The sequence below is a fragment of the Ambystoma mexicanum genome, chromosome 9 (genome assembly GCF_040938575.1).
Source record: "Ambystoma mexicanum isolate Mex_15411 chromosome 9, UKY_AmexF1_1, whole genome shotgun sequence".
NCBI lineage: Eukaryota > Metazoa > Chordata > Amphibia > Caudata > Ambystomatidae > Ambystoma > Ambystoma mexicanum.
The window spans coordinates 1494308989-1494334194 of NC_090931.1; the positions used below are offsets into that span (position 1 = coordinate 1494308989).

The window sequence follows — 25206 nt, forward strand, 5'->3', positions numbered from 1 at the left end:
CAAAACAAAATGGCCTATACTAAGAAAACCTAACCTGGCCCTTCTTCTCAAAATGACACATGTGTCAAGGGAATACAAAACAAAAATAGTGTCTCAAAAGAAATGTCAGAATGGCTTAAATAACAACTCCCCTCCCCACGTTCAGCATCACAGGATCTAGAGTTTCCTAAAAAGTATAGGTGGATGGCACAGTTTTAGAAGTCTTGCACACTTTGGCTTACTGGTACAATTCAACAGTTCAGGCTTCAGGTTTCTGGTAGTTCAATCACTTCCTTAGGCTTTGTCCACCTTGACATAAATGCACAGTTCCACTTTTGGGCTTTTTACTTTTCCACAATTCGACACAGGCTTCCCTCTGCCGGGCTCGAGCCTGTCTATTCACTTTATCACACAGTTCTGTACAGGCTTCCCTCTGCCAGGCTCAAGCCTGTCTTTCACTTCATGGGGTGGTTCCCTTTGCCACGTTTTGTATTAGGTGTCTTTTCGCTGTCAAAGACTTTCAAAACTGCAAGGATTTTATGTAGACCTCTGCATGACCACTTCAACCTCTCTTTCAACCGTTATACAATCCACAACCTTCCTTATCTAGTAGCACCAATGCCTCTTGGTACTTGCAGTTTGTTATTCTCTTTAGTTTGCCCTCTTGGCCTCTTTCAAAGTTCATATACGCCCTCTTGGCATATTCAACGTTCACATACTTTGCTTTTCATTCATTCAACTTTCTTTGCTTTGGTTCCCGTTACACTCAGAACATTTCACAGAGACTTTTGAATGTGCGATTTCGCGTCGTAAAACTACTCTGTTACTTTGTATCCATTCCTTTCACATTTCAGCGATTGTCCTTTCCATCACGCGTTATATCGACACACAAGCAACCTCCAGCTTTGAAGTTACAGTTACTTTTGCTTTTAACACAAACCAGGCTTTCGTTGCCTTCGATAACTCACTGGTCGTGTTAATTAGTCTTCTTTCATCAATGCTCTTCATGCATGAGTCAGGGCCGTTACCAACGTCTCCTCTGCTCCTCCCCAATCCAGTCGTTCACGCAGGAGGGGCACAGGCCGCTTTCAAGCACCTTGAAGGTTTCGTTCTTTTGCTCATGTGGTTTCAGTCTTAGAATGCTTATGGGCTTCCCAAAAGTGTGGAATTCTCGCTTGGCTCTCTCTCGATCTTCGCAACTGCTGATCAGCCCCTTGGCCTTCCAACTTCTATCGCCTGGTTCGCATCAGGCCCCAAAGAGCTGTTTCTTCTCGTACCCAGCTTTGGTCAGAGTGTGTCCGTGCATGCCACCTTTCATACGCTTGACAGGGAGTGTTAACAAGTGGCAGGTGTGTGTAGTTAGGATTACTTGCCGGACTCTGGCTGGCCTCACTACAGGGACAGAGCCATTGCAAGTTAGTAGATGTAACCTTTCTGGCCTCATTCCTCATCTTCCTCAGCTCAGTAGTGTTGTCAATGTAACTTGGGGAGGAATTATTGGAGCTGTAGTTTCCCATAAAATAAGCAGGGATAGTGGCAAGATGGGTTGCGGAAAAAGGGGTATACCATGTCTAACCATCGGGTGCTTCTCCCCCACTCCCTGAGGAACCACTACCTAGGTGATCCTCCCTCGCTTGTCCACCCCTAGGGTCGGGATCCAAAAGCAATGGCCTTTCCCTGGCCATCCAAGTATGGGATCCCCGGGGACTAGGTTGTGAAACACCTTTTGATTTTTCACATAATGAAGCCATGACATCTCCCTGGAGGCTGTCTCCTCCCATGTGATCCTCCCTCATATAGACAGCCCCAGGGTCAGGATAAGGTAGCGGCTGCCGCCCTCTGGCCAAATGGGGAAGAGGTTACTGCTAGGGGATCCGTGATGACCCCATTGTCCCAGAAGTATAGCTCAGAGGCAACATGCTCGCCTTGGAAGCAAAACGACACGAAGCAACACAGGTTTGTTCCCCTGGTCCGTGCTTAGAAACCCCTGGGTATTAAGCGTGTTATAAATGACCTATCATATGACTGGATTAATCACACTACCTTATGAGGAAGCTACAGCGAATACAGAATGCAGCAGCAAGATTACTCCTTAGAATCACTAGAGGAGAATGCATCACATGAGCGCTAAGAACACTGCATTGGCTACCAGTCAAAAAATAAATCTTCTTCAAATCTCTCTATATAATACATAAAGCAATCAAATCTCCATCTACAAACGAACACTAAGATCCAGCAACGTCATTTGCCTCGAATCAAAACAATACACAAAACAAAAACAAATCATCAGCATTCTCCTGCATAGTGCTCAAACTCTGGAACTCGCTCCAAAAGGAAATACTAACAACTGAAGATCACCTAAAATTCAGGAAACTAGGAAACTAGTAAAAACATGCCTCTTTAATGCACCAAGCTGAAGAAAACATTGGAGCAACAAAACCCTGCCGTGACACAAAGAAAACTCTACGAGATTGTACCACCCAAAGAAAAATAAAACCCAAACCCAATAGGCATATGACTAAGCCAAAGGGTAATCCATTGTAAAACAACCCAGACAACACCTGACTAACCCTACTAAAAACTCTCTAACACTCTGCAATATCTGCCACACAACACAGAAGTATCATGACACAGACCCTCAACACAAAACACCCAAACTACAGGCACTCCTACCAACTCTCCACAACACCCAACATGCACATGAAACGCAGGCATACATCCACCCACAAAACATCACACAACCGCCAATCAAATCATACCAGCACAGTGACTGTCTATTCCAAACTGACGCTACCAACAGCACATCAAAGCTCTGTTGAACTTTTCCCTCTCAACCCTACTAACCATCCCAACCCCATTCCTTTTCAGATCCGCCAGAGCGCCTGCACACCATGAAAAATGTCAGCGGTGAGCAGTACAAGTCACAATAACATAACATTTAACATACGATATGAAAAAAAGACCCACAAAAAAGAAAAAACTATAAATAATGAATAAAAGACTAGTCCCGGCTACAGATTCCTAACTTTCAGTCCTGTATAAACAGCAGATGTACTACTCTCAAGGGGGGGGGGGGTGTCAGGCCTATGGGGGTCGTTTACATCCTTGGACAAAGTCACAGAGGAAAGAACTCAGTGGATTAAGTCCTCGCCAAAACAGAAGTGGCGACAAAGGATCTACCTGGTACATTTCCTGGATTCTTAAACTGGGAATGATAGGCAGGTCCTTCTGCTAGTTCCGGTGAAGGATGGTTTGCCGAAATCTCATTGCAATTTTATTAAACTCCATCAAGCCTAGATATTTGATTTTTGTTCTGATCTTGATGGTCGTGCCGATTATTGAATACCTCCGTCCCCAAGTACCACACAGACAGAATAACCAAATACTGTCTGTGCAATCTTTGAGGCCACAGGTGTGGTGAGCCGTCAACTGGAACCAGGAAACGCCGGAAGTACCCCTTTGACCGCTGTAAGTCAATAGACGGTTATCAACTAATGCAATATGGACACAGCAATAAGGAACTGATTGTAGCAAGGCTTACCTAGATGAGCTGTGGGTTAGGTCATAATGCACTAGGGGCAACCAGCACGGACAGTGAGCCAGGTTTTCAGAGAGGCTAGGGTAGAAGTTCCACACCTGGGCAAGTTGGCACAAGAGGAGTCCAAAAACACGTAATGGGGTCAAAACCAGTTCAAAGCACAAGGTCCAAGCAAAGGGATAATCCATTTAAGCAATCCGTTGAGGAGGTGCAGGGTCGAATATCTTTGGAAGCAAGCAAGGTAGCAGATGAAGCCAAGAAGAAGTAGAGTATCCAAAAAACAGTCCGTGGTCGTAGAGCCAATGAATCCTTGATGAAAACAATAACGCCAAACAGTCTTTCCGAGAAGCAGCTGAGAAGCGCTGCCACCGTGGTTTCCGGCGCTTTTAACTGTTAGTTGTAGTCACATGATGCAAAAACGCAGCAGCGTGGGAAAATCACGTGATGGCAGAGGATGAACGTGATTGGCAGCAGTTCACCTCACGTGACGCGTGAATCGCCGTGTTCCTCGGCGGTGCTGCAAGGCATACGAGAGTTTCCACGGGAGTTGCCAGGACAATGAAGGTCGGAAAACACCTGGAAAACCAGTCATCTTTCTCCAGTGTCGAGCAGAAGGTCGTGTTCTTGTGCCCCGATGTGATGTGCCAGGTAAATGCGGGCTGATCGTGGGTTGCCTGGTAGTGGGCACACTGGGAGACGTGACAATTTTCTATTATATCGGCCTTTTAGAATCTAAGATGGCAGAGTTTCATGCACAGGCCTATGACGGCTTTACTGACTTTTAACTAGTTATTGGTTCAGTAAGGCTTTCTTTATTGGCGGTCCTTTCCATTTCTGTTATTGATTCTTCATGTACATCCTGCTTACATCTATTTCAGTGCATGCTAGATTGGGGTAGTCATACCATTTGAATACTGAATGGGAGTTACTAGAGGAAGCAATACGTTATGATTTGGTGAGATGTAATCCAAAAACAAACAAAAATCTCTTAACTAGCAAAATTGGGTTTTGAGATCTATCAAAAAGAGTATTCTTTACTATAGTTCATTTATTTCTTTTGTGTATACGCACATTTTTGGTTCACATAAATGTCTTACCAACATATCCTTGCAGCATACAAAAAAGGTTTCCACCATCACACCATGTTTTTAGCGACAATGACAAAACTCTTTGTAAAAGCATGTCCATTTCTTTTATGGAACCCAAACCCATCTAGTTTCAGCTCTTCAAATTCTAGCATTAATCAGGGATATTGTTTTTCAATTATTACAGGCATGGATATGTGGCCTCGCAATTTCGTAGAATACTACAAAGATTTCCGCTGATACATATTGAAAGATTTCAAAAGGATTCAACGTATTGTTAATTGAAATAATCCAATTACAATCCAAGAATATGTTATTAAAAACACTCACGAGTAAGTACAGATTTAATGAGTCAGCTCATGTGTTACGGTCCATGAACGTGTGCGTCTTTTCAGATGTGGGGGACATTTCTGACATTCAGTGCACAGATGAGGTTTTTCTCCAGTGTGTCCTTTGATGATTAATAAGAGTGTTTTTCTGAGTGAATCCTTTATGACATTCAGTGCACTGATAAGGTTTTTCTCCTGTGTGTGTTCTCTCATGCCAAACAAGATTGATTTTCTGACTGAAGCATTTCTGACATTCAGTGCACTGATAAGGTTTTTCTCCAGTGTGTGTCCTCTGATGATTAATAAGAGTGTTTTTCTGAATAAAGCCTTTATGACATTCAGTGCACTGATAAGGTTTTTCTCCTGTGTGTGTTCTCTCATGACAAACAAGATTGATTTTCTGACTGAAGCATTTCTGACATTCAGTGCACTGATAAGGTTTTTCTCCAGTGTGTGTCCTTTGATGATTAATCAGAGCGTTTTCATTAAAGAAGCATTTTTGACATTCGCTGCACTGATAAGGCTTTTCTCCTGTGTGTGCTCTCTCATGATACATAAGACGGGTTTTCTGACTGAAGCATTTCGGACATTCAGTGCACTGATAAGGTTTTTCTCCTGTGTGTGTTCTCTCATGGCGGACAAGATTGTTTTTCTGACTGAAGCATTTCTGACATTCGCTGCACTGATAGGGTTGTTCTCCTGTGTGTGTTTTCTTATGATTAACAAGACCATGTTTACGACTGAAGAATTTTTGACATTCAGTGCACTGATAAGGTTTATCAATTGTGTGCATTCTCATATGCAAACTAAGACTAGATTTATGACTGAATATTTTCTGACATTCAGAGCACTGATATTGTTTCTCTTTTGTGAGCATCTCCATGGCTGGCTTTGTTATGGATACACATAAAAGGGCAAGACAGCAGAAGGCAAGGGAAAGAGTCGATGATGCAGGCCTAGGGACTTAATAATGCAATTATGGTCAGAACTCACAGAAATGTAGTTTCAATGGGAGCAGATGTATTCCCCCTTACCAATATCTCCTGCAAGTAACCAACTGTGTCATGTATTTCAATATTCTTTTAACTGTACCATTCATATACTATCTTCATCCATAATACTGTAATGCCTTGCTGTGCAATGCTCTGTGGTCTGGCAGCTAGGTATCCTCTTGACAAGACCAAATATATGCTAGAACAAAACTCATTCCAGAGTGAATACATACACAGATAATGCTTAGATTTAATTAGGCTAAATAGTAGAAGGTTCTCTAGCGAATATTTGCAGTTTACTAAAGATAGGTTCACTCCAGATTGCATATGTTGTCACCTCTATAGGTTGTCCCATATACATTACTTGATGAATCTGGCTGTATCAATGATGACTGGGTTATAATATCCTCCCTTGTGTGACCTCTCATGGTAAGCCTTGATGCTGACAACACATAGCAGTGATGTTCTCCCCCGATCAGTCTTATGTCCAGGGGGATCATAATTTATTTAGCAATGAGGTTTCTCCAATGTGCTTCATATATATTCCATACCCTCTTTCAGTTCATGCAACTAATTAGCTGTGCTGTTGGACTGCATTTCTTCTTAAAATCAGCAGGGGCATGGGCTTATGTTTACCAGTGTAATTTACTTATTTTTAGGAAGCATTTAATTCCTGCTATTATCTGGACACTCCTCTCTCAGATTACTCAATGTTTAGTGCTTTATGATGCACATTTGAAATATGTGGGATGGAGATCACTTTTTCAAGCAGTTGGGATCTTGACACTTTGGATTCCTTCCTTAACACATCAGGCTTCTTGTTTCCTTTTCATAGATCTTGAACATCTCCATTTTCTTCCAAATAATTGTTGTTAGGGTGTTAGTTTTAACACGTGTTAATAAGTCATCATTCTGTCTTTTGTGGCCTCCAACTGTCACCTGTAGATTGAAAGTGAAAGGTTACCACCTTTCTACATGTGAAATTGTAGCTAGAAACAACATTAGAAAATACAAGGCAGTGGCAATTTTAAAGTTTCCATTCTGTCCATGTGGAAGGTACTTAGAGCACAGTAGGGAGCGCCAAAGGTCTGCAATATGTAAAGCGGATTGAAATCGGTCACACTTTCTCCGTAATATTGTAGAAAAGAAGATAGGAAGAATACAGCCACCACAGTGCATCAAAGAAATCCTCTCACAGGAAAGTCTAGGGACACACAGTTCTGTCTTTTGTTAAAACAATGATTTTGGGAAGCCTTATTAGGATACAGTGGCTTTCCTGATCCCGCTCACCCCTACTTCCTGACTCAAATACAACTACTCCACTAACCTGTGTACACAGTGCTCCAGATAAGATTTTGAGGTGTGAGTATTTTACTCCCTATTTTTAAACTTTGAGAGTAAATGTGATTTCAAGGGAGTACAAAAATAGTTTTCTACTTCACAAGAGTGTAAATAGTATGTGTCATCCGGCAGACGTGTGGAACAAGTTAAAACTAGATGAAAGTCATACATCGTCAGTAGTCCATATTGTGAAAAAAAGCAGGTTTCTCTCACAATTAGTAGATAAAGCACAGGGTGAAACAGAACAAGTCAGCTTAACTAGGAGCAGTGCAGACTTCCCTCGGAAACACAGGAAAGGCGAATAAGGAAAACAGCAATGTATGCTTTCCTCATGTACTTCAGATGAAGTAAATAAGTATGAGTAGAAGAAAGGATAGGAGATTCACACACAAAGAACAGATAAGAAATGGTTCTCCGCTGTGGAAGCTCTCCTTACATAGAACAGGTATAGCATTGGCTGCGGGAGAGCACACTCGTCTCCTAATATCCCCTTTCCCAGATCATGCATGTTATTATTATACAGGATGCCAAGTCCCTCACGTTGCCTTTCATTATCCCTCTACAAAGGTCTGCACATTTCATCTCTTCTGTATATATTTACATTTTTAAGACACAATTAAACCAGGCTGATCACAAAGAAAAGCAAACAAGACGTGTCTTATGTGATTGGAGGTGTGATTGCAATCTTGTCTTTTAAGGATTCATGAAAGTCCTCATTGCCAGAACTACTTCATGGAATGTGAGGGTTTGTTGCATTAGTGCAGAGAGGTAAGTGCTTAATGCTAAAATCTATAGCTAATCTCATGGTCAAAAGTTGGCTGGACCGAGATAGCCTTACCTTCTTAAGAAGAAGGTAAAGTGAATTTTGCGTGAGTTAATAATCAGAGTGCTTAGAAGATGGAAGAACCCTGCATGAAGTGCTACATAATAAAGCGTTATTCCTTTCTGGATTGCCACTGCATGGACAGTTTTTGCTGAGTTTTTCTTTTATCTACAAATGTAACCATTTCATTTTTGTTTTGACTGCACTTTGACTGACTGGGAAGTCAGGCTTTGAATGCTTTAATTGTAGTCTTGAAGATTTGAAAGAGGTTGTGACCCCTCTGATTCGTTTAACAACCAGTCAACTTTGAGCAAGGCTCCTGCTGCTGCTGACCACTTTTAATACCATTTACTGCATTGACTCCAAGTTCCAAGTTAAAGTTAAGGTTTAATGGATGTGTAAGCAAGGTATTGCATACTCGTCTGTGCCGCAGATAAGGTTTTGAGGTGGACTTTTTTTTAACACATTGGGCTTCATTGCGAATTTGCCAGTACATTGTTGGTGAATCTGCCGATTTAGTATTACAGTCACTTTGTCCTGAGCTATTACCACGCTATTACAAGTGGTGGTACAGCAGTATAAATCCACATTTTTGGAGTTCATAGGCCTCCATGGGGATTTACCACAAGCAATATTACTGCAATAAATATGCTGATATTTTGGGGGGTTAAGTGGAGGATTCACCTCCAGCTTTTTGCTAACGGTGAATCTTACACTTTACCTTCTAACTCGGAATTTGGTGGTGCTGTAACAGTGGCAGTAATTATGTTACTGCCAAAAAAGTGGCAGCAGTGGAATTACAACTACTTTTTTAAGGCGCTGCCAAACTTGTTATTAGGTCCAATGTTTTTATAAATAAAGTGTACATTGAATTGAAAGAATAAACATGATTTGACACTGAGAGAGTGTAAAAAGTATGTTTCAGGCAACCAAAACATGACTAAACTTGTAAATGAACATAGCACAATAGAAACTAAATACAGTTGTGTAGCAAAGACTTCTGGCGTCAAACAACGTATTACATTTGTCGGAAAAGCTTCTTCCACACATCAATGTGTATGAACACACCACATGGATGCATCTTGGTGATGCATCCAAGCCAGGTACTCCTAAAAATACCTTTGTGCAATTCAAGCATTCACTGAGGAAGCATAATTAGTTACAATAGGGAAGTATCCTCCATAACAATTACTGAGATGCTATTAAAATTCTAACAAAATAACTAAGAATGAATACAACTACACTCCATGAGCATCATCAAAGAGAAAACACAGCATTAGTTGAACAGCAAGGCACCGTTCATTATCTCACTGCGTGCCGTTTCATTTTGATAAGCTAAGTGCACACAGCACAGAGAACAAATGCATGTCTACAGATGGGCTTCCCCATTACCGCAACTTTGTCCATGCAGATAAAAAAATGTTTTAAAATTAGTAGATGTGTTCTGATTTCTGTCAAGTTACCTGCCCTTTGACTGCATTCAACTGATGCGTAAATGATATGCATGGCAAGTTAAAAGATGCCGTATTTGGAAGGTTTTTATGTGTAAAAGGCACTGTACGACACTCATCTGGAAGCCTGTGTGTTCAGGTGTTCCCGAATCATAGGGTGGTCACACAAGGACACAAATAACAAGAACATTATATCACAAACACTGGCAATAGGGTTTGGTGATATTATGCAATACATAAACTTAACATTAAAACTACCCAGGGCACGTGTTGCTTCTTCATCTCCTTCAGGCACCCGCTACATAATGGCATTAATTATCATTATGTGAAAGCCATCAGGTACCTACTGTGAAGAATTGTGGGATTCTGCCACTTCTCCCGGGGGTAGCTTTCATTGTGAGGCTAGGGAGGTGTGCCTGCTACACAATAGTCCCCCTATGGGTGGGGATAAGCGTCACCTCACAGGGAGAGGCTCCCCCTTGAGTGACAGGGACTCCTGTTCCACAGATGAACTCCCAAAAAGCTTTCCAATTGACACCATGGTAAAAACACCAAGCCAAACCAGTTACTGTAATACAGAATTCCAGATTCCCCTTTAACAAGATCTTAACAATACTAAGTAGAGAAGAAGAATTAAAGAGTAATAATGAGTACTCCCTGCTCTAAGACCAATAGTACTGCGATGAGGAAGAAGAAACTGAGAATACAGCGTATTCCACAGACAGAGGATGGACTACAATCCTCCGCTGGGGAGAACCCAGTAGTTCATAATAAAAAAGGTAAGAAGGATTTCTCTTAGTGAGTGTGAAAAACCAGAAGGTGTCTCACCAGCTAGTCCCCGGGGACTTGCCATCCGGGTGGCCAGAACACGGCCATCGCTTTTGGATCCAGTTCCTGGGGGTGGACCAGTGCGAGAGGATCACCTGGGTGGATGGCGAGGCGTGGTATCCCTCTCTTCCCTGTAACACCATTATCCCATCTTACTTGATGGGATATTTAGAAACACAAACCTCCTCCCCCCCATTTCCGGCACAAACACTTTCTCACCGACAGCCCGTTCTGGAAGAAAACAGTTTCACACCCAAGCCGTGTACATGACATGTCCCAATACTATGGTCAGGCAACGTCAGTCAATTATCGACAATCACTCACATCTGACTTCCATTAGACTTCCCCACACGGATAAAAGGCGGAGCACGAGAGCACCCTCTGAGCAGGACAAAACACACAAAAATACAGCAGTTTTGAGTTGGCAGTTCAATGAGGAGAGAAAGACGGCCAGGCACAAGAGGTTTGTGAGAGGGGCAACACCCTTGACCTCATTGACAGAAAGCTGTTACTTTCAAGAAACCTTCAAAGCAGAAAATGTAAGGCCAGGAAACAAGGCTAAAGAATCCTGCATTGTGTGCCAGAGATATTGAGGGTCCTCCCATGGAACAGATCAAGGCGGGGAGGAGCAGCAGACGCTGTGGTATCGTCCTTGGCTCCAAGAACAAAGAAGTGATAGAAAACAACACAGCCGGTGAGTTGGGGAGACCGGTCTATGTTGAAGTCAAGGTTGAGGCGGCAACATTGTAAAGTGAGTGCAAGAAGAAACATTGCTAAGCGTGTGTGATGAAAGATAAAGGGTGAAGCTAAATTGCTGGTGAATATTTGAACATTAGAAGAAGAGATACGATACAGTTGACATAGTGGTCCGGCACTGTGAATGTGCTCAATCAAAGGTCTGTGTATGGTATCTTGGCAAAAGGAAACAAAAGCATACGATACATGTAAAGTGTACTTTTGTGAAGTGAATCAAAGTGGTCCTGCAATGGTTTCAGCAAAACCCATTGCACATTCGAAAGTCTTCGATTCTGGTATCACAACGGGTCTGAGCCCGAATGTGGGGGATCCATGGTCTGAGCCTGAATGAGGGAGGCCAAGTTGTGAATCTTGAAGAAAAGGGATCTGAGCCCGCATGAGGGAGATCCATGGTCTGAGCTCGAACGAGGGAGACCAAACTGTGAACATTGTAGAAAAGGGGTCTGAGCCCAGACGAGGGGGACCCATGGTCCAAGCCTGAAGGAGGGAGACCAGTCTTGAACTTGTCAAAGTGAAACCTTGGCAAAGGAAAGGAACTTTTGTGTTTTGTTTGCTGCATCATGCCCTCTGCATTAAGAGGCTGTCATTGTGAGAGAGACTTTAGGCAGAAGGCCCTGATGCCTAACTGTTACCTTGTGGCCATGAAGCTAGAGTGTGTTTGCAAAGTCTGCACATGCCACCTTGTCCCGTGCTGAAAACATGGGGAAGGGAAGCTAACTGCTCAAGTATCCTGACATATAATTTCTTGAACACTTTAATTTTACATACATTATTATCCCACACCATTATGTATTTAGAAGTAAGGGTTGGCAATAGGTTTATTAGTATAAGCCCTTTTATTTTGACAGACTCCACTAGGACTGCGTTATTATTATGTGATGGTCGTAACTTGCTCCCATCCTTAGATTTAGGCTTATATAGGTTTTTGATCAACCCATTGAAGTTCAATAAACACCCTTGAACTGTGATCACTTGTGTCTGTCTTCAGTGTTTGATACCATGCCTTCCTTACAGTGAGAGAGAGGCGAAGATCATGAGTTTCAAACCAGTCAAGTCATGACTGGAATGCGAGAACGAGCAGTCTTCCATCAGGAAGGAGACAGAAGGTGATGTTTACCAGGGACCTGGTGTAAGCCCAAGACCGCGGGGAAGAAAACCCCAAGAATAAGGAATAGGAGAGAATGGTGGCGTGACCCTAGAGAGGTGGGCCAGCAGGTCCGACAATTGCGCAGAGAATGCCAGAGTCTTGAAGCCACGGAGCCAAGTCCAAAAGAGGCTAGAAATGAGAAAGCAAGCTATCCTGAATCTGACAAGGTCCCGCACCTGGGAGGCCCGGTGACGCCAGCCTTTGTGAAAGAAGGGTAACGGGGAAGGCAGGAGAGCCGGGAGGGAACACAGCAACAAAGATTGGGGCCGCCCAACTCATCCCAGTAGTTGGCCTGAAGTTAATAAGAGTAACCAATATTCTGAGAATCGACCTACTCGTCCATGTAGTCGGCCTTCAGTCAAGAAGAATAACCAACACTTTGGGACTCAGCCATTCATCCCAGTAAAGCGGCCCAAAGTGGAGCAGAGTAATGAATACTTTACAATTAAGCCTACTTGTCACAGTGATGGCTTAGAAGAGAAAGGCCTGCGGGGAACATATGCTACATATATCAGCAGTATAAAAACAGAACCATTGAAAGATGTCCTGTAAGAAAGGTCAGTGGGAGACAGTGAATCAGAAAAGGGGAAATTGGATACCCACTGTTCCGAGCATAAAGAATTGAAGAACAACAAGAACAATGCAGAGAATAAGAACTGTTCAAAGAGGGAGCCATACTCTGGGAGTTTCAAAGTCCACAAGGCTAAAGAGTAAAAGCCAGTCAGAAGTACAAACAGGTGAAAGCCGGACTGGGAAAAGTCCCTACAAGAATTGAAGCAGTTACTTCGCAAGATCACTCGACAATATCTCAATCTTTCATATTAAAGTCACATATCTAGGAGAAGGGAGTCATTCTCCTGGCCTTTTGTTGTTTTCTTATAGTGGCAGGCACAAAGTGGCTTAGAGTTGGATTGAGGGCAGACTGTTTAATTTGGACTTCACTTAAGACGACGAGCATCTTAATTAGTTTGGTTAGGTAGAGTACCCCTTAGATTAGGGATAGCAGGACATTTTTCATTTATTATTTAAACACTATTGAAATGTCAAAAACTGTGCTGTTTCCTCCTTATGACCTATCACAAAATGGATCCAGTGTTGCTCTGTAAACTGATATTCCCACTATGACATATCTGTGGTTATGTTAATAGCAGAAACATAATACATTAGCAGAAGTACCTGTTCTCTGAATGGGTCCTGTAGACAGACAGGATAACACTGATCCTGTAGGTCGCTGTTCCGATTCGCTTTTCGATTGATGTACTTTGCACTGAGAATGGCACATGTGGCTGGATGACATACCCCAGAGAAGACGTTGGGGGGGGTGGCGAGAGTTGGTTTGCTGCTGCATATTTGGACCTTCTGTGCTCTCTCCCCACCTGTCGCCTCTCCCTGGTGTAGTGCAGTTTGTTGCAGTTCATTGTGGTGCAAATATTTTGGACCCCATGCATACTAGGGTCTAGACCTTGGGTTTTGTTCCTTGTGTCGGGACCTGTCCTTCTACAACCACATTGATGTTTTGCTAATTTCAGGCAACCGGTTCATGTGTGAAGGCGCTGAAATCTGGGGAAAGGGGTGGGGTGTCCAAATGTCATGTAGCCAGTAATGTCTAGAAAGTCCAAACAGTTAACTATGCAAAATTTGGTGCAGAATTGTGAAACAATGTGGAATTGTATAAGGAGCAATGCTACGCCAAGCCACATACATATTTTGACTTGACTTCAATCCGGGGAACTGGGTGGGGTATCTAAATGTCACGTAGCCAGTAATGTATGGATGGTCCTAACAAGTAACTATGCACAATTTGGTGCAGATTGGTGAAATGGTTTGGAATTGTATAAGGAACAACGCTTTTCCACAAACCCACAAACACATTTTGACTTTTGCTGAAATCAAGCGAAAGGGGTGGGGTGTCCAAATGTCATGTAGCCAGTAATGTCTGAAGGGTCCTAATGGCCAGATATTCACAATTTGGTGCAGACTGGTGAAACTGTGTGGAATTGTATAAGGAACAACGCTCTGCCACAAATCCTGGCACAAACTATAAGAGAAACGTACAAATATACACACAAATTCATCATTACAATCAATTATTAAGCTAAACATTTAAAAAGCTTTATTAAAGGAATAGTGCGCTCAAAAATATTATTGTCCCGACCGTTCGTGCATGTGTTTTAAAGCATATGTTGATCGATCGTAAAAACATTTCCTGGGCACCTTACTGTGGTTTTCCTCACTTTTACACACGCGAAATCAGGCAGCAGGTCGTGGCCATCTTGTCCTAATCTTATCCTTTGCCGCATCGCCCTAAGCTCAAGTGCCCTAGTGGCACTAAATCATATGCCACACCCCTAAAGCTGACATCACTAGACGCGTACGGCCCATTTCACAATGCGAATGCACGTCTCATGTCAACGTTCACTGCTAATGGCGTGTCTCCATGGAAATGGCAGGACGCCTTGATCCTCAATACGTATAAACAGAGCGCTTCTCATCAGACCACACCAGAGTTGCTTTTTCAGTCGTTTCACTGTCTTTTTTCGAATATATTGTGACTTGTTTCTGCTCTATTCAGCTATCCTCGTTGCTCGTAGCCCGTGCGAACAGATACTAGTGCCAACATTACTATCGATTTTAATTTTGTCGTATAATGGCATCAATAATGCCCTACCAGTACGGGCCGGAATTTTCCGAGTTGGAAATAGAGGAAAGAGAAAGATGCAAAAGCTATGGTGCTTCAGACGACAGTTGGGAAGACGAAACACCGGATCAAGAGCCTGAGCCTAGTCACATGGACGACGTCTCCATCTGGTATACCTGAAATTGGTGAAGGTCATACCAACCGAGGTGGAGACTTGCTGCTGCCGAGAAAACTCTGGATGCATGGCCTACATATTGGAAGAAGACACACCATCGCTATGCGTTACCGAGCTGCATGACTTCAGGGCAGCCTGCCTCACAAGGTCCATGTTGAGGATTATGATGGTGCTTATACATGAACTTCGCGGAACAGTTCACCCTCGCAATCTAAGTGATGAGTAAGTACTCTAGATGTGATGTCACTTAGGCCACTAACATTTCATGTTAGTCTCCTATATTGTCGTAACTTTGATCTATCACTGCCAAATGAATGTAGTCTGGCAATTCAATACATCTCTCGCGCTCTGTTCAAATCATAGTGGTCATCTTATGTGTCTTTCACGTACAACCAAGAAACAATATTTCTCTGTCCCCCAAACGTTATGGATTGCATGGGCGTTCACTTTTGTGATGTGTCTAGACTTCAAACCCCAAGTTCCATGAAGTAACATTTGTACTGGCAACTATGTCATAGAATACAAGTTTGCATTTTCAACTAAGGTTTGTACACTTATCATGTTCATTTAAAGGTACCGCTTGTATGTTTCTCTTCCACAGGTGGTACAGGCTGGTGACCTATCGTTCCTTTACATGGTGGCTCTTTTGGAAGGATTATTCTTTATTTCGAGGAGTTTGACGAGTAATACCGGCCTGTGTCGTTGGAGCCATTCGTGCCCAATTCCCCAGCGACAGCAGACAGTACAGGGGATTTTCCCACACTGTGCAGCAACCCGAAGTGTATAATGTTTAGTACATTTGTGACATCCACATCAGCAACCAAATAAAATAAAATTGAACTTTTATGAATAGTTGTTTCAACTTTTCAATGAATAAAGGACACACACACTTGTCCAAGCAGGGCTGGTGAAGTTAGAGTCCCCAAAATACAAATATAAGCTTTAGTAAATGGACACATCCAGAAGGCAATGAGACTAGGAGAGTGGTTGAGAGAAGTATAAAGGCTTTATGTAAAGTCAGCACACAGGGAACTCTGCTACACGTGGGTCGGCCGTGCTCATCTGCGCGATGTGATGGTCAGATCAATTCTGCGGGTGGGAGTTACTCCTGACTATGATAGTGGACTATTTAGAGCTTCCGACTCATAACATTTTCTGACACACAATGAATCATGCAAGTCGTGTACAACCCCTATGATGTGGGGATACCTATAAATTGTAACTACATATAAACACGTTTCAGTTCGATGCCTTTGTGGGCGTAAGGGGTGCAATGGTTTTACTCTCCTTGTGCGTGATTAGAGGATTACATTAAATATTTATTTGTCCTGGTGCCATCAGGCAAGAATGAGTGAAGTGACAACTGTTGGTCTTTACAAAATAAATGAGGACTTCTAGATAGGTTATATTAGGGGCACTCTAGGGTGGTCTGTGGATAAGGATCAGGCTTCTGCTACATCAAAGTGAGAATGTATGGGCACAGGGGTCAACCATGCGATAACTTCAACAGGAGGGGTTGAAAGGAGCAAAAGCAGGTTTGTGGAGACAGATGGGTTGCAGGGCAGCATTTGGCCAGGTCACACACAAGGCAGATGAGCTCAGTCAAAGGATAAAAACATAGTTTGCCAGCAAAAATTCAAGCCAGTACATCCGTGTGAAATGAGTTTGCCTGCACAGGCTCAGGGGGAGTAAAAGGTGGAGGCTGCCTGTGTAGGGGTGTCACGATATTGATTTTTTGACGGTATGATAACCTTCATTTGAAATGACGGTATACCGCGGTTATTGCAGTATAGTGCGCATTTGCGGAAGGCGCTCTGCTTTCCTCGAGGCTCACAGCCAAATTGCACTCTCCCCTCTGATGTACTACAACTGCAAGAGGAAAATAAAAATGTTTCACCAAGGCTAGAAAAGAACAAATAGGCAGAATACATGTGAGACCTTGCCCATTGAGTGAGTGTGTCCTGGTCCTTATAATCTTCCCCTCCCAAACATGTTCCCTTCCCTCACTGCACATGTGGAGGACCCTTTTTTAAAATACTGGCTGGGCCCATCACTATACAGTCACACACGCATATGTGTGTAGTGTGCACCCTCAGATGCAAGCATGCATCACACAAACGTGTGAACAACGAATGTGCACGCCACAGACCCATATAAGCCAGAGATAAACCTAGGACTCATTTTTAACACTTTTCTCAGACTAACCAACTACCAACTGTGTCTACTCAGGAAAACCCTTCAAACCACTAATTGATGAGAGCCTTGGTGATGGCACAAACAGACTACTTGAACATTCTCTACAGGACTCCCAAAGAAACTCGTCAGTAAGTTGAAAAATCAGGCTGATGAAATGTGCCAGAGTATCGGAAAACGGGACCAATTGAACCCATCCCTCAAAGCCCTCATCTGGCTCCCAGTGCAGTCAGTGAAGAATCAAATTCAAGACATACTGAACTGTGGACGAGGCCTACAGGAGAAAAGGACAGCAATAGCAACAGAATCTATCCCCTTCACCCCCTACAGAATGTATCCCTTTCACCCCCCTCAGCCAGAAACTGATCAGCAAACGCACGCCTGAGCAATCAGATGCCTCAAGCTACTCAAACAAGGTTGCTGCCTGCTTCAAGGGACAAGTGTATGAAACGTCAACGATCCAAACTATCTGTAGCAGAAAACCTCTAAAAACTAGCCTTCAATTAAAGCCTCCCACCACACCCAGGATAGCAACTGAAGGATAGGGGATGGAGGACCAGTCCAGCATCAAGTAAGATTCTAATCACCTGTGCAAATGATGACTTTTTCTTACAACATCATATGCGGTGCATTATGCATTACAATTAACTCCTATAATAAATAAATACATTTCCACTTAACCAAGAACCATTGAGTTTTGTAAAGGTGACACTAACTTGAGTATACCTGTTGATCTAAGGCTGCAAACAGAAATACAAGTTTTATTAAACCCTATTGTTATAGAAAAGTACAGCTTGAAATATATGGTCCTAAAAAGCGTGGACACCAACAGTTTTGCAAGGAATTCGGGAATCAAACAGGAGAATAATTAGCAAAGAATCCTACCATTTAAAGACAAGTGCAATATTGTGTTTGCCCGAGTATAGTGGTACTGGTACAGCCCCCCACAAGCTGCAAAAGGGACTAACAAATAACATAGTATGGGCAAAGAGAGGGAGCTTTACCTGATACGAGAATCACGTTTTCGAGTTTTCCCTGTCATCAGGGGAAAGGCACCAGGGACTGAGTCCCAGGCACCAGACCACAGGGAATCCTACACTGCACTAGTCCCCACGGGTGCAAAGTACGTCTGCCTAGCATCAGCAACTGCATTCTGCCATTAGAGACGAGGAGCAGTGCCTGGCCACACACTGGATGACAACACTTTTTGTCATACAACATAATTGAAATTAGAATGTACCACATTTATTGCATAGGCTGGTTACTGCCTTGCAAGGCCACACACCGCAATCACTTAACCACCAAAAGTGACCACGATGCTCATCCAAAACCAAATCACTTATATAAATACAGGTCTCTAAACGAAAAGCATTCCCAAGACACAAGCAAGGGAGGATAGATCAGTGGTCGAAGTGTGTGAAAAGAAGTAGTGGAGCTATGCTTCCTGCTGACTTGGCCATGCTCCCCCAAACCCCATCATCCCGCTCCCTCCCACGCGCAATTCAAAACCCCAAACAAGACACCTGCTGTTTAAGGGAATGTTGAGTGCACGCAGTGCATTGAGGTGCAAATTTCAACTTCTTCCTACACTTTTATTTTAAGACTAAACCATTCCGGAATGGTTTCTTTTTAAAATAAAAGTATAGGAAAAGTAAAACGTTTCAAATAAAGTATAGGAGCACTGCTCCCGCCCACCACAGCAACACAACTGAATTAAAACACGGATTTTCAAGGAATGGAAAAAACCACAAGTAAACTGAGCTTTTAACTTTTGTATTTCATGACCGTTGTATTGGCAATGCAAAGATCTCTGTTCATATGCCATGTGGTACCCAACGGTCATGAAATGCAAAAATAAAAATGTACATTTGTGCGTTTGCTGACAGATTGCCATGCCAGGCCCAGGGATGAAACGACTGGTTAATTATAAGGCAGGCTTACCTTTAAGTGTGAGGTGCCCTGGGGTGTGCTGAAATCGTGTTCTAGCAGCAGAATTCTAGAGCTTTCTATGTCACTCTGCACTCTGCAGAATGAAGGGAAACTCGGGCACATAAAGTGAGTGTTTTACTCATTGTGACTAGGCCGGGTGAAACTGCCTGCGGAGTGCTGAGACGTGCTCTGGCTGGGCCTGCGCCCTTAGTGGTCGGTCGCATGCATTTAATGTAGAAAAGCACAGGCACAGCTGCAGAGACATCACAACCCTTAGATGGCAGACGCAGACTTTCTAATACTTCCTATACTCTTAGCTAAAAAAGAAACCATTCCGGAGCGGTTTCTTTCTAAAATAAAAGTATGGGAACGGTGAAATGCAAAAAGGAAAAGCATGGGAGCTCTGTTCTGCACACTTCGACCACTGCATGGTGTACAGTCTGCAGTGCCATATAACGTTCTTAGAGGAGGACGGACAGTGGAACCTACTTGGACCCTTAAATAGAGGTAATGAGGAGTGAGGACACAAGATTAAAAAAACACATGTGTTATTGTAATGTGGATGATAGAGCGGGCGACCATGAGATGAACGAGAACACTCCAATCGCAGCATTTCATGACCTTCACCACAGACTGGTCAATGCTGAGTGAGAAGCAAGAGTCACGTCACAAGCATAACAATATATGATGGGCAGGAACACGACAAAGCAGATGGGTGACAGACTGACACCTTTCACCCAGTCCCGTCCTGGCCTGGGAACTCTCTCAGACCTCAGACGTCTCACATTCTGTGTGTTGCAGGAGGATTGATTCCACTTTGCACCCCGTAGCTTTAGGAAGGCACAGGACCCAGTCCCACAGTGTCATTTACAAAGTGCAGAACATTAACAACATACAAAAAGATGCATTTGCAAAAGTGCTTGTAGGGCCAGAGGTCATTGGTGGCTGTGCTGGCCTCTGGCAAAGTGACAGGCAAAGTCGTACTTGTTTTTACATTTGCAGCCACAAATGTTGCATTGAAAAGGATTTTCGTAGGCGTGGCAGCCCATGTGAATAGTATAGAGGATGTTATCTGCAAAGTACATGTCACAGTGCTGGCAGTGGTGCAGGAGCTGGGGGTCCTGCACCGGCAGGTGAGGGGCCGGGGTGCTGGGTTGGCTGCTACTGATACTTGAGGTGCTGGTACGGGGGGTGCTGGTACAGGGGCTTCGCTCACTGCTCGGCCCTGCACCGGGCTATGGTTCCGCTGTGAAAGCCTGGGCTCTGGGCTGGTGGGGGACGAGCTCTGAGCCATGCTGCTGGACACTGAGGATACTGCATTAGGGGCCGAAGGCTGCTGCATCATGAAAGGCTTCTCATCGTGGCAGGACACCACATCAGGGGATGGTGGTGGATAACTAACCCTGCCTCCCCTGCTGCCCTCAGCAGCGTCACTCTCGAGACGCAGGTGCACCACCAGTCTATGGAGCACGTGGCTCAGGGGGCAGTTAAATTGTTACGAGCTGGTGCTGACAACTTAGCGTGACAGCGCAGATTTCCTTACTTGATGCACCCACATGGGTTCAATAATTGTTTAAAAATATAGAACTTCAAACACATTTAAGTAGCAATAGCAATCGCACGTATTAAGGGCGCATTAATCATATGGCACTAGGTTTGAACAAAGGGGGAGAAGCGGGACAGAGGGAAAGAAGGTCATGAGAAGGGAGGGAAGAAAAAGAGGATAGCGGTCCTTGTGTGGGGGCTGCTCACCTCCTGGAACCTTTAAAATCCGTGGCAGGCAGTCAAAGCACGTAGTGTTTGGAAGTATGGCAGCAGGTTATGGAGGCCAAACAGAGCCTCAACTGTCTCCTACAGTGACACGTGCGTGATTCAGGAATGTTCTAGCCTGGGCCCGGGCAAACTCCTCCTCCTTCACTCCCAGGCTGCTAAGGCCAGCCCAGCCCAGTCTGGGCCCGGGCAAACTCCTCCTCCTTCACTCCCAGGCTGCTAAGGCCAGCCCAGCCCAGTCTGGGCCCGGGCAAACTCCACCTCCTCCAGTCCCCCAGTTTCAGTGAATAACAAAGCCAGCCCTGCCCTATTGCAATGCATGCATTGAAGTGCACTGCACGTGGAAAACAAAAACAGGCTTCCTGACGCCAGCCGAGCCTGGGCCCAGGCAAACTCCACCTCCTCTCCACCTCCTCCAGTCCCCCAGGTTCAGTGAACAACAGAGCCCAGCCCTATTTGCAATGTATTAATTGAAGTGCACTGCAGGTTTCGTGGAAAACAAAAACCGGCTTCCTGATGCCAGCTGAGCCTGGGCCCGGGGAAACTCCACCTCCTCTCCACCTCCTCCATTCCACCATGTTCAGTGAACAACACAGCCCAGCCCTATTTGCAATGTATTAATTGAAGTGCACTGTACACTCGGTTTACCGTTCCAAACAAGGTAACGGTTATTGAAGCAAAATTAAATTGCCCACAGTGTTTATACCGGTATACCGGTTTACCGTTACAACCCTATGCCTGTGTTCGCGGCACTGCATAAGGGAATAGGAGTCTTCACATTAATCGGAACGCGGCCTAATCCAAAATGGAGTCAGAGGTTTATACAAAATGGATTCCGACGGGTCCTGCAGTAGGCCCTCTTCTATTGTTGCCAGGATTTCCCCTCTGGCACCAGTGATGAGGCAAAACAACCCCTCCTTCTTTACACTGCTGGGATATCCACATAAGTGTGCCGTCTCCATCCAGCAGTGTTCCTCCCCTCTTCTCCATGCCTCTTGGCCATCTGCCCCACTTCAGTTCAAACCCTGCCCTCCCAAGTGGGCTGACAGGCTGGATCTATGTGATTATATATGAGGTTTAAGGGGGGGGTCCCCCTCAACAAAAAACAAAAACAATTTCGGCATTTTCGTCCGTCGCAATTGTCAGGCTGACATTTTTGTACGATTCCGACAGGATGTGAAGAGCCAAGATGCCTTACACCATATACACTTCAAAGATATCTTCCGCAAAGTGGCAATTGTACACAGGGCCTCCCAGACCCAGTGTCTGCAGGCCTGTTGCCTTTATGCAGACCGCGCCCCTGCAAACCATATAAGACCATGACATAAACTCTTTCACATACACACCCGCTTTTCTAATTCTTTATAAACCCCTTGATATTTATCCTGAGAACTTCGGTGATCATTGAAAATGTACCCTAGTGTATATTCGCCTATGCTACACAGGTTTTGTTTCTGTGACCAAAACAAACATTGCATAGAAACATTATGATATAATTCCTTCCCCATCATGCATTCGTCTAAGACAAAACTATCTGTCCTTTTTTTTTTTTTTGATTTTTCATGAATGCCTGCTTGTATCCTGCAAAACCTGAGGGCACAATATTTCATACATTCACGAAGAATATAGATCTAATAAGAGAATGAGTCAGATATTGTGGATTTGCAATGGACAAACTTGAAACTAGAGCCCTGGAAGTCTTGGCTGACTCGAATGGCGATAAATACTGCATCTGCAGCTGGCACTTTACCCAGGATATGTACAACCTGTCGGAGTACACAAAAAAGCATCGACCCAGAACCTCTTGTACACTGCTCCCGAATGAAATTCCAACTCTATTAATGCACATACAGGACCAGGTGAGTTTACGATGAAGAATTAGCTGTAGATGATGAATTAGCTGTTGGCCTTGGGGTACCGAACAGGTAACATTAATGGATCGGTGCTTTCGGTGTAAATGACTTTGCATATTTACCAGATTATATTACTTTATAACTATACCACATTTTGATAGACATCTGTCCCTGGTTTTATCAGCACAAGAGATTACTATGCAATAGTGCACTTTGAAATAAGCATAACCTTATGGTAATTGGTTGTTTCACTTTTCAATTCTTTTAGGTGAGCATTTTGACTGAAGCACAGACCCTCACAAGTGACGTCACCGACACGTCCATTATACAAATGGTGGGCCATACAGACTTGCAGAAGTTCATATTATTGACAGTTGGAACTTCCCACATATCTAATGCAAATCTAATTTTCCCTTTATCACATCGTGGCAATGCACTGAAAATGAAGGATCAAGATTCTGCATCCTTTTCTTTCCCAGAGTCCACAGCCACTTCGAGCGCCTATCACGTAGTTCTATGATTACACAAATGTATTATACATGCAATTCTAAATGATATGAAATAGTTTAAATATCTGGCCGTTTGTTTACATAATGTTTCATTTATGTGTTTTTATTTATAGGTACCGGTGTCTCCATCTGATAGTCTCTGTTCAATTTCACTGTTTTCATCCATAATAAAACAAGTACTGTCTTATAGGGTGATGATGGTACCTTGACCACAATTACATCATCCTTTGGAGCTGTTGAAGAGTATGAGGTATGCGTACTGACAGTTCGATTGAATGAAATAAAGTAAATCCTGCACCGGATACTGTTGGACCTTGACATTCATATAAACATGCATTGACTGATACTTTTATCTTTACAGTTGTAACATTAGGATTCCTACCCTAATGTAGAATGTAATTCAAAATGCTTGAGTGCAACATTAGAATCAGTTTGTTTTGCCTGGTGATCTCTGATCCAGTACACTTTCCATCAATCAGTTGAAATTCGAAATGTCTATTTTGACTAAATGAAGTACACCGTTTACGACGGTATGTAAGCGACATGTGCGTTGAAGGAATTTGATTTCTAATACAAATATTTGATTCAAGAGATGTATAGAAGGAGGTGAATTAGAAGAAGAGGTGGTGGACCAGCTTGCTGGTGCAGTCGTCACACCGAAGAAGACGCTTGCACATACGAAGAAGACGCTGAAACAGATGAGGAAGACGCTAGCATAGAAATACAAGACAACAAGGGTAACTTGGACATGACTTCATTTGTGAAAAGTGTTTTGTGGCGGTGTTGTCTTCATAACATGTATTTTTTATCTACAGTGCTATATACTGTATGTTGGATTTACATTGAACCTATTTTTACAACCCATCTCCTAGGGCCCCAGGAGCATAAGAACTATGAGCACACAGACAACAAATAAGACCAAGGATGCTGCTTGCTAAACAGATCTCACCATGGTCAATAAGCAGACTCGAGGTGCTTATGCCCAATGGCCAGAAAATGAATGGAATGTGACTGGCGAAGCAAGCAAAGTGTTTTTGGACCATTGTTACAATGCGAGAACTGGACAAGATGAAACTGAATATAGGGAAGATGCTTTTGAATTACTCACTGACCCCATCACAGAATCTACACCTGCAAAAAAAGGGTCACCCAATAAACCATCGACATTGATGCTTTCTCCAATTTGTGAGCAATTAACAGAAGATGAAATAACAGAGACTGAAGCCTCAGCGGAATTGACCGAGAAACTTGACAAAGATCTCGACTTCAGTGTGGGCAGTTTGGCGGATATGTCCACCACAGTTGATTCTGAAACCACATTCACACAGGACGATAGTCTAATAAAGGAGCACAAATACATTGTATTCAACAGCTGCCTAGCACAGATTACACTAATGCTGAAATGTGTCCATCCAGTGAGGGGGGAAAACTGCGGGAAGCCATTGGTGAATGTTACTTGCGTAGCACAAGGCACAAACCTGAAAATCAAAGCCACCTGTGCCCTGTGCCATGCATCATTTTCAACCGATGCTGGGCAAAGTGCCAGCTGGAAATCCACTGTGTGCACCCGCTTTGCTTTTCAGTGGTTCGACCTTTAGTGAGCTGTCCAGTTTCTGTAAATTTGTGGGACTTCAGTTCCGCTCTAAAACACAGTATTTCAAATATCAACGTGAATTTTTATACCCCCCTATCAGTGATGCCTGGAAAATTGAACGAATGTCAATTGAATGGACATTCTCTGGCAAACGGTTCAGGCTAGCTGGCGATGGACAGTGTGACAGGGCCCCAGTTTTTCTGCAAAGTACTGCACATACCACTTTCAGGACATGGACACCCAAAAAGCGTGAGTTCTGTGGCCGTGCAGGTGTCC

General features: G+C 43.6%; 1 protein-coding gene across 1 annotated transcript in view; it reads right to left on the minus strand.

The window, feature by feature from the left end:
* LOC138487523 (zinc finger protein 850-like) overlaps positions 1-25206 on the minus strand; it is a 237314-nt gene that overhangs the window by 109704 nt on the left and 102404 nt on the right. Inside the window, exon 5 of the mRNA XM_069614022.1 lies at positions 5023-5895. Coding sequence (XP_069470123.1) covers positions 5023-5895 — 873 coding nt within the window. The remainder of the gene's footprint in view (positions 1-5022; positions 5896-25206) is intronic.